Source organism: Marmota monax, unplaced genomic scaffold, assembly GCF_021218885.2.
Source record: "Marmota monax isolate L192 unplaced genomic scaffold, Marmota_monax_Labrador192_F-V1.1 WCK01_AAM20220418_F8-fsc00038, whole genome shotgun sequence".
NCBI classification, from domain to species: domain Eukaryota; kingdom Metazoa; phylum Chordata; class Mammalia; order Rodentia; family Sciuridae; genus Marmota; species Marmota monax.
In genome coordinates, this window is record NW_026692498.1 from 9,980,102 (window position 1) to 9,990,172 (window position 10,071).

The 10,071-nt window shown below is 45.1% G+C and overlaps 1 protein-coding gene across 3 annotated transcripts; it reads left to right on the forward strand.

Moving 5' to 3' along the window:
• Nucleotides 1-5,470: 5,470 nt before the first annotated feature.
• On the forward strand, nucleotides 5,471-7,875 carry Zbtb3 (zinc finger and BTB domain containing 3). Of its 3 annotated transcripts, none has more exons than XM_046445500.1 (2): nucleotides 5,471-5,504; nucleotides 5,956-7,875. In XM_046445500.1, the coding sequence occupies exon 2, from the start codon at nucleotides 6,007-6,009 to the stop codon at nucleotides 7,564-7,566; it is 1,560 nt and encodes a 519-aa protein (XP_046301456.1). In that variant the 5' UTR covers nucleotides 5,471-5,504; nucleotides 5,956-6,006; the 3' UTR covers nucleotides 7,567-7,875. The 3 variants fall into 3 exon arrangements, with proteins under 3 accessions (XP_046301456.1, XP_046301455.1, XP_046301457.1); XM_046445499.1 differs by having other exon boundaries at nucleotides 5,477-5,671; XM_046445501.1 differs by lacking the exon at nucleotides 5,471-5,504 and adding an exon at nucleotides 5,682-5,759.
• The last annotated feature ends 2,196 nt before the right edge of the window (nucleotides 7,876-10,071 follow it).

Here is a 10,071-nt window from a genome sequence, read left to right on the forward strand (position 1 = left end):
GTAGTAGATGCTCAGTAAATACTTTTCCCCCCATATTTTTATTGGTGCATTATAATGGTGGGATTCGTTGTTACATATGCGTAAATGCTCAGTAAACACTTTTAATAAGCTTTATTAGTGAAAATAACATAATTAAAGACTTTAATGCACCCAAGGGTTGTAGTCACTCAGGACTGGAATTCAAATTCAAGGCGCTTGCAAATTCAGGCATTCCGAATATTTACGCATTCAATCATTCCTTCAACAAACATTTACTGAGCACTCACTACATGACTTGCTCCCTGGAGAGGAAACCTTATTATTGTACTCCTGGGGCGCGCGGGCGCACGCACCAGAGTGGGGCTGGGTTGTGGGGGGATGCTACAGAACTGAGAATCCCTTATCTGTACCCTCTCAACTCTGCGCTTTCTCCCACCTCTCCCCCTTTCCAGGCCAGCCTCCCTGCAAGGACCTAATCTGCTGACGTTCAATGTGCTGGAGCTGGCTAGTACTGGGTAGCAATAACCAATCCCTAAAATTTCAGGAATTAAGCAAGCTGTTCTTTAAACACAGCCATTATTCAAAAGTAAATCATTTGCCCGGCATGGTAGTGCGCGCCTTTTATCGTAACTCAGAAGACTGAGGCAGGAGGATGGCAAGTGCTTGGCCAGCCTAGACAATTTAGCGCATAACTCAGCAAGGTAGGGAGAATCTATCTTAAAATAAAAAATACAAATAATAAAAATACAAATAGGGCAGGGGATGTGGCTCAGTGGTCGAGTGCCCCTGAGTTCTATCCCTGGTACCCGCCTCCAAAAATAATAAAAATAAAAAGCATTGGAAATGTAGCTCAGTGGTAAAGCACCCTGAGTTCATTCCCCAGTCCCAAGAAGAGAGAGGGGGTAGGGGGAGAAGGGGGTGGGGCGGGAGAAAGGAAGTATATACTCAAAACTGATCACTTCCTAGTTACTTTACCTATTTACTATTGTAAGTGTGGGTTTTTTCTTTTGGTGTTTGTTTGTTTGTAGTGCTAGAAATCAAACCCAGTAGGGTTTTACTTTTAAGATACATCTCCAGATAGTTTTGTTTTTAAATTTAAAAAAAAAATAGTTGTAGTTGGACATAATACCTTTATTTTATTTATTTATTTTTATATGGTGCTTGAGGATCAAACCCAGGGCTTCACTTATGCTAGATGAGGCTCTACTGCTCAGCCACAACCCCAACCCATTAAATTAATTTTGAGACAGTGTCTTCAAATGCCTCAACTAGCGTCAAAATTGCAAACCTCCTACCTCAACCTCCTGAGTTGCTGATATGATAGGCTTACTGACACTGCCCTATTCAATTATCAGTGTTCTTGAGGTATTTGTATTTATTGTATCTGTGTGGTATATTATATAATTTATGTGTCAGAGTTCTGGTTGTTCTAATGTCTTCTTCATCAGCACTAATCTGCAGCATTTTTATTAGTTTGGTTTATTTGGACTTCTAAGATGCTTTGAATCTTTGGAGTAAAGATTGACCTTTTATATGCTAATGAGATGAATGGTGATTAGGGGCCCCTAGGGTAGCTTCAGGGTGGAGACTGATCACCAAAAAGACCAAGGCAGCTTGGTAGCTGGATGTGGTGGCAAACGCCTGTAATAACAACAACTGGGGAGGCTGAGATAGGTAGATCACAAGTTAAAGGCCAACCTCAGCAATTTAAAGAGGACTTGTCTCAAAATAAAAAATAAACAATTAAAAAAAAAAAGACCTGGGGAGGGATGAGGTTGTGGCTCAATGGTAGAGCACTTGCCTGGCATATGTGGGGTACTGGGTTTGATTCTCAACACCACATATAAATAAATAAATAAAATTAATGTCCATTGACAACTAAATATATATATTAAAAAACAAAAAAGTTATGAAAAATGGTGTTTTGAATGCATAATTATGATTGTAATGCATTCCACTATTGTCATGTATGTAAGAGAAAAAAAAAAAAGCCTGATGCAGTAGCGCATGACGGTAATCCCAGGTAATCCCATCCACTCAGGAGGCTGAGGCAGGAGGATCATGAGTTCAAAGCCAGCCTCAGCAATGGCAAGGCGCTAAACAAACTCAGTGAGACCCTGTCTTTAAATAAAATATAAAATAGAGCTGGAGATGGGCTGGGACTGTGGCTCAGTGGTAGTGCACTTGGCTTCCATGTGTGAGGCATTGGGCTCGATTCTGAGCATCACCTATAATTAAATAAAATAAAGATCTATGAACAGCTAAGAGAAAAAATGTTTTAAAAAAATAGGGCTGGGGATGTGTTTGAGTGCCTCTGAGTTCAATGCCTTGTATTGCACCCCTACCCCGCCAAAAAGGCCTTCTCTTCAAAGTCTGTGTCTGAGAACTTAGGATAGCAGGTTTCAAAGGGTGGTCTGGGACAGAAACTTTCTATTTTGGGGAGGGTGGATGGGTACTGGGAATTGAGCCCCTGGGTGCTTTACTACTGAGCTACATCCTCAACTCTTTTTCTATTATTTTTTAATTTTATTTTTGGTACTGGGGATTGAACTCAGGGACACTTGATCACTGGGTCACGTCCCCAGCCCTATTTGTATTTTATTTAAGCCAGGGTCTCACTGAGTTGCTTAGCCCCTTGCCATTGCTGAGACTGGCTTTGAAATCAATATCTACCTGCTTCAGCCTCCTGAGTCACTGGGATTACAGGCATGTACTATCGTGCCTGGCCCTTTTTTTATTTAAAAAAACAATTTTTTAAAGCATTCTTGTGGGCTGGGGACATAGTTCAGTTGGTAGAGTTTGTTTGCCTCACATGCACAAGGCCCTGGGTTCAATCCCCAGCACCACATAAATAAATAAGTAAGTAGATAGATAGGTGATAGATAAACAAACAAACCATTCTTTTCCCCCCAATCTTTATTTTATTTATTTATTTATTTATTTATTTTTATGTGTTGCTGAAAATCAGATGTGCTAGGCAATCACTCTACCACTGAGCCACAAAACCAGCCACTTCTTTTTTATTTTGAGACAGTCTGGCTAAATTTCCCAGTCTGCCTCCAATTTGTGATCCTCCTGACTCATCCTTCCAATTAACTGAGATTATAGGTGTGCCACTTCTGATTCAGTCCTGAAAGACAATTCCAAAAAATTGATGGGATCCTCTTCAGTTACATATCTGTGAGATCAGATTTTCTTCATGTACTCAAATCAAAACAATATATCAGCAGGGTGTGGTGGTACCCACCTATAACCCTAGAGGCTTGGGAGGCTGAGGCAGGAGGATCACGAGTTCAAAGCTAGCTTCAGCACCTCTCATTGAGGTGTAAACCAATCAATGAGACTCAGTCTCTAAATAAAAGAAAATAGAGCTGGGCATGTGGCTCAGTGGCTGAGTGCCCCTGAGTTGAATCCTTGGTACCAAAACAAACAAAAACAAAAACAAACAATATATCATAATAGATGAAAGCAGAAACAGATGTGAAAATCTAGCTTTCTTCTATTAACCTAGATATTACAGAGATGTGAAAAAATGCAAATCAATGTCACTTATTCTCACTACAGATTTTTTATTTGGTAAATAAAGTTATTTTTCACCAAAAAATGAAAATATTAGGGCTTTGGCACCTATAGTTCAGTAGTAGAGTATGTGCTTAACATGAGCAAAGCCCTGGGTCAAATCCCTAGCACCCTCCCCCCCAAAAAAAAACCCCACCAGTATTGGCTTATTGTCATCATTTTGTAATGGATTAATACTTTTTTTAATATGATTTGTGAGAATGGGTAGAGTAGAGGTGTGATCTCAAGCTAAGATGCTTGTATCTATCACAAGAATGCTGGATAGAGGAACTCTCTATAATTCTGGTTGGGTCTGTTTGGAGGTTTGATTCAAGAACAAAATGGAAGTGCTTGGTGTGGTGGGTGAAGGAGATGGGAGGACTGAGATACTTCTCTGAAAATGCTGTCAACCACATTGCTGCTGGAGTCAGACTGGAGCCAGGAAAACACCAACTCACAGTTTATAGCCCGTTCCTCTGCATGTCTGGAAACTGAAATATTCTGAGATTTCTTCAGAAGTAGCCATGTTTTAATTTAATTTATTTTCCATGGCATTGGGGATTAAACTCATGGACACTCAGCTGGTGAGCTACATCCCTAGCCACACCGCCACCCCTTTTTTAAAATTTTAGACAAGGTCTTGCTTAATTGCCAAGGCTGGCCCTGGAACTTGAGATCCTGCTGCCTCAGCCTCAATCGCTGGGATTACAGTAGTATCCATGGTGCCTGGTACCCAGCCCTTTTTAATTTTGAGACAGAATCTTGCTAAATTGCCCAGGCTGGCCTCGAATTTGCCATCCTTTACTGGGATTAAAGTCGTGCACCAGGGCGCCCTGCTAGAAGTAGCCACATTTTTAAAAAAATATTTATTTATTTTAGTTGTACACAATACCTTTGTATTTATTTATTTATATGTGGTGCTGAGGATGGAACCTAGGGCCTCGCATGCGCTAGGCGGGTGATATACCACTGAGCCACAATCCCAGCCCTAGAAGTAGCCACACTTTAAAAATCTCCTATCCTGGGATATTTATTATTTATATGTTTGTTTTATTTATTTATTTCGCTGGTGGGGATTGAAACCAGGGGCGCTCTAACGCTGAGCTACAACCCAGGCCGGTTTTTTTTGTTTGTTTGTTTGTTTGTTTGTTTTTGAGACAAGGTCTTGCTAAATTGCCCAGATTGGTCTCCTACTTGGGACCCACCAGCCTCAACCTCGAGTGGCTGGGATTACAGTCATGTGTCACCACGCACACGGTGATACTGTAAAGCCCTAACGCTTTCCTACCAGCATCTGCCCAGTACCTCTGGACAGAGAGGGCAGTCTATCCTCTTCATTTGAAGTTGCCCATAAAGTCTAGGCTGAGGACGCAACATTCTGACAGCTGCTACATCCTTGACACCACCATTACTAAGCCAGAGGCCCTGAGACCATTAGATTGGAGGAGTGGAGCAGATGGGGACATCAAGGAATATTTGAGCAAGGGACCTTCAGGAGATAACTGCCGGTCAGAGAGGCGTGTGTGACTCTTGCCCATGGTTTCTGCAAAGCCTAAGGCCCGGGTCTCCAGAGTACCACATTGGTTTTTTATTCCTCCTTTTCCCGGTCACACTATAGTAAGGTGACGTGCTGTTCACTCCCGCACAACAAGGTGTAGTTGCTGATATAGTGCCCTTAGGGGTCCCAGCCCGCCCGCTGCCTCGGTAGACTGAGCAGCTCAGCCAATCCCGACGGCTCTGAGGCAAAGAAGGCGGGACGAAGAGGAAAAGCTCAAGACAGGAGTGATAACCAATCGGGCTCCTATCTGTCTGAGCGATGGATCCGAGCACCCACTTGGACACGCCGGCGGGAGAGGGGTGGGACAGTGGACATTTGGCCAATCCTCAACGGGGGAAGGCGAGCTTGAACCAATTAACACTGAGAAGGTGGGAAGGGGCGGAGCTCGCCTGGTGGCTGCTCGCTGGTGGTGAGGGATCAGCTTTCTCTGCTAGTTCCCACCCCAGGAGTCCTTAGCACCTGGAAAGCGAAAGGGAGAGGCTCAGGGAGTTCTCGGAGTGGAGCGTAAAGGCATCGCTCGGGAAAGCCTGGGAGCAAAACAGACTCCTAGTTGGAGGAGCCGCTGGAAGCGACCGGGTGGGAACCGAGGAAGCCAAGGCTGGCTAGGGGGCGGGACTTCCGGGGGCAGGGCCTTTTTCGACCGGAGGCGGGGCCTGATCCTAAGGTTAGTTTGAGGGGGCGGAGCTAGTAGGAGATCTTTGGGTGTGACGTAGGAAAAAGAAGGGTAGAAACTTAAAGGGAGCGTCTTGGGGTGCGGTCTGTGTTGCCAGAGGCCTTGGGGTGGCGAGCGGTAGTTAAGGACTGACGTTTAAGGCTGCTGGGGAAGTTACCTGCCCTAACCCACTGTCCTCTCTTCCCAGGGAGCCACTGGTGGGGACCTTACTTGGGCGCCCTCCCTTTCGTGGGGTGCTATGGAGTTCCCAGAACACAGTCAACAGCTGCTGCAGAGCCTCCGGGAGCAGCGGTCCCAGGGTTTCCTTTGTGACTGCACCGTGATGGTGGGTAGCACCCAGTTCTTGGCACATCGGGCTGTGCTGGCCTCCTGCAGCCCATTCTTTCAGCTTTTTTACAAGGAGCGGGAATTGGACAAGAGGGATCTGGTGTGTATTCACAACGAGATTGTCACTGCCCCTGCTTTTGGGCTGCTTCTGGACTTTATGTATGCTGGCCAGCTGGCCCTGAGGGGAGATACCCCTCTTGAGGATGTGTTGGCAGCTGCCAGCTACTTGCATATGAATGACATCGTCAAAGTGTGTAAGCAGAGGCTGCAAGCCCGGGCCCTGGCAGAGGCAGACAGTACCAAGAAGGAGGAAGAAACCAATTCACAGCCCCCTAGTTTGGAGTTTTTGTCCAGCACTTCCCATGGCCCCCGGCCTTTGTTGGCATCCCCTGAGACATCAGGCCATTGGGGCAAAGAGGAATGGAAAAGCCTGACTGCTCCTTTACCTACTGTGCGTCCTCCAGATGAACCACCATTGCCTGGTGGGGCTGACACTACACAGCCTGGCATGGAGGTTGACTCACCACATCTGCGGGCACCTCCACCACCAGTAGTTGATGTCTCTGTTTCTCTTGCCAGTCCCAGTAGCTCCACAGAAACCATTCCTGCAAACTACTTCTCTTCTGGCCTCCCAACAGTTTCAGTGGAACCCCTGACTCCTCTTGATGTGGGTCCTGAGAGCCTGAGGGTGGTGGAACCAAGGGATACTGGAGGACCTTTGCAAGGATTCTATCCTCCAGCTTCAGCTCCAGCTCCAGCCCCAGTCTCAGCCCCAATTTCATCCCAGGCTCCAGCTCCAGCAGAAGCTGAGCTGGTCCAGGTGAAAGTAGAAGCTATTGTGATCTCTGATGAGGAGACTGATGTAGCAGAGGAACAGACTCAGGGTCCTGAGGGACTGTTCCCACCTGGAAGACCAGTGTACGGAGGACAGCCCTCCCAGCCAGAGGCTTTTGAGGAACCAGGGGCAACAGGACTGGAGGATGGGCCAAGCGACCACTTCTTGCCTACAGACCCTCATCTACCCTACCATCTGCTGCCTGGTCCAGGGCAATATCATCGAGGACTGGTGGCCTCACCCCTGCCTGCACCCCCAGCCCTACATGAGCCACTTTACCCACCTTCTGAGTATGAAGCAGCCCCAGGAAACTTTGGGGTTTTTACTGAGGATGTTCCCACTTGCAAGACATGTGGGAAGACCTTCTCATGCTCTTATACACTGCGGCGACATGCCACCGTGCACACACGTGAGCGACCCTATGAGTGCCGCTACTGTCTGCGCAGCTACACGCAGTCAGGGGACCTCTACCGACACATCCGCAAGGCTCACAATGAGGATCTGGCCAAACGTAGCAAACCAGATCCAGAAGCTGGCTCTGTTCTAGGGGTGCAGCCCCTCCCTGGTTCCCCAACAGCAGAGAGACAGAGCAGTGGTGGACCACCCAAAGACTTTGTACTTGGCTCCAAAAACTAATATCTAGGTGAGCATGAGCTGATACTAGCCCTGCTCTTAACATCGTTAGATGGCAGCACAGAGGTTGGAAGCATCTTGTCACTCCTGCTGGGTGACAAATGAAGGTTCTGCCTGGCCTGAAGGTTCCTACTGTTTTCTTTATCCAGCCAGATAAGCAGGACTTTATGGGCCAGAACAGATCAGCCAGCTCTCCCCAAGGGCACTGGGAATTTTCCTGAGGTGTAATCACTTCTTATTCCACATTCTGGAACATAAAACTAGCAGTGAAATTATCTCTTTGAATTGATGTTGGCTTGTTTCTTCCACAAACTTGTATGGCTTTGTGTCTTTCATCCACTTCTTCATTTACTTTATTTTATTATTATTTATCTATCTATTTATTTATTTGTGGAGCCAGGGATTGAACCCAGGGCCCTGTGCATGCTAGGCAAGCAATACCAAGTGAGCTATATCCCCAGCCCCTTTTTATTTTATTTTTATGTGGTGCAGAGGATCGAACCCAGTGCCTCATGCATGCTAAGTGAGTACTCTACCACTGAGCCACAACCCAGCCCCTTTTGTCCAGTTCTTTAGCTGACATTTGTACTTGGGGAAGGAGTGGGGGCCTGATCATTTATGAGGAAAAAAGTGAGATAGCAGAGGGCATTGTAAACTTGGGGAATCTTACACAATTATGGTTTATTATTGTAGTTGAGCTCTTGTGTTTTGGGCTGTATTGGGTACTTAATAGAAAACTCATTTACTTCTTCACTTTGTGGTGTATTAGCCACCTATTTTTTTCAGAGGAAACTTGAGGCTCAAAAAAACCCAAGTTATCCCAGTGCGGTGGCACACACCAGTAATCCCAACCGCTCAGGAAGTTGAGACCAGCCTCAGCAACTCAGACCTTGTCTCTAAATAAAATAAAAAAAGGTCTGAAGATGTGGCTCAGTAGTTAAGCATCCCTGCATTCAATCCCAGGTACCAAAATCAAAAAGCCCCAAGTTTACTTGTTCAAGGTCACATTGCTAAGGGACAAATCAGGATTTGAACCAGCTTTTGATTCCAGGCACTATGCGTGATATGCTGGTCTAAAATATCGTTGAACATAGTTAGCCAAGAACTGGAAATTGTTCTTGTTCTTTTGAGTGTTTGGTTTTGTTCCCTTGTCACCTATGCTGTCTGTGTAGAAAGAATTTTGGTTGATTGTTTCAATGAAAGACACTGTGTTAAAGACATGAAAATTCTGCCTACATATTGTAAATATGAACCGAGGTGTCCAAAGATGAGAAATTGAAAGGCAGAAAACAGTAAGTTTCATGATGGTGGAATTGTGGAGGGAGGTTGAGGGCCTGTTGAGGTTAGAAATAGTGGCTGCTTGGGATAGCTAAAGCAAGACATTCTGCATGAGAGGATATTACAGTTGATCTGGTCCCATTCCCTCACTTCAAAAGCATGGTAACAGCACCCTAGAGAGGTTTTAATAGTCACCCAAAGTCATATAAGTTGCTATTGTCAGTGGAGGGAGCAAAGAAATGGGAATTTAGGGTGTTGATGTCAGATGGGGAAAAAGAACTCTAGAAATGTAGGAGAAAGGGTCTGCCAGGTGGTGGAAAAACTGATCAGTAGAACTGATTAGGTGTCTCCCTCAGGGACCTGAGTGCAAATAAAGCAGGATGGGAGGGAAAGGTGAAAAAACAATAACAAAAAACCCTTTTATCTTTTGGGGTCCATATATCATAGTCTGCATTATAAATTCTTCCTAGCAAACTGTTTTGGAATTATGGTAAAGAGAGCTGAGTAGCAAAGACTGGGCCATAGAAAGCCCCTTCACTGCTTCTCAGGTACTCACAGGCTGAAGTAGGAGGATCCCAAGTTCAAGGTCAGCCTGGGTAACTTAGAGAGACCCCATCTCAAGATAAATAAAAAGGGTTGGGGAAGGAGCTCAATTGGTAGAGCACTTTTCTAGCTTATGCACAGCCCTGGGTTTATTGCCCAGTCCTGAAGAAAAACAAATGAAACTTCTTCACTAGGACAATATGGGAAGTGAAAGTTGATAAGGCTTAACATTTTCATTGCTAAGTGAATTCTAAAGCCAGAAACGGTGGTACACATCTTTAGTCCCAGCTACACAGGAAGCTGAAGCAGGAGGATCAGTCAAGAGTTTCAGGCCAGCCTGGGTAACATAATGAGATCCTGTCTCTAAAAATATAAAATTTAAATAAAAATACATATTAAAAAAATTTTTAGCAGTATTAGGAATCAAACCCAGGGTCTAGAATGTGCTAGGAACTCTATCACTGAGCTACACTAGTCCGTAAATAAAGTAGTGACTACATGTTAGTACAGGTAGTACAGGGTTCAGGCAAACTGTGAAGGTGGTGGTTCTGAATTTGGGAAACAAAGTTTCTTTTTGTCTTACATGTGCCTAAGTATGACCCTTCATATCACCATGAATGCTTTGTGTCCTCATTCGAAATCATTAAATCCTGTGGAAACAATTAAGGTTTGGTAAAAAGAGTAGCC

Excerpts from the sequence above, each read along its gene's own strand:
- Zbtb3 (XM_046445500.1), top strand. The coding sequence starts at position 6,007 with ATGGAGTTCCCAGAACACAGTCAACAGCTGCTGCAGAGCCTCCGGGAG.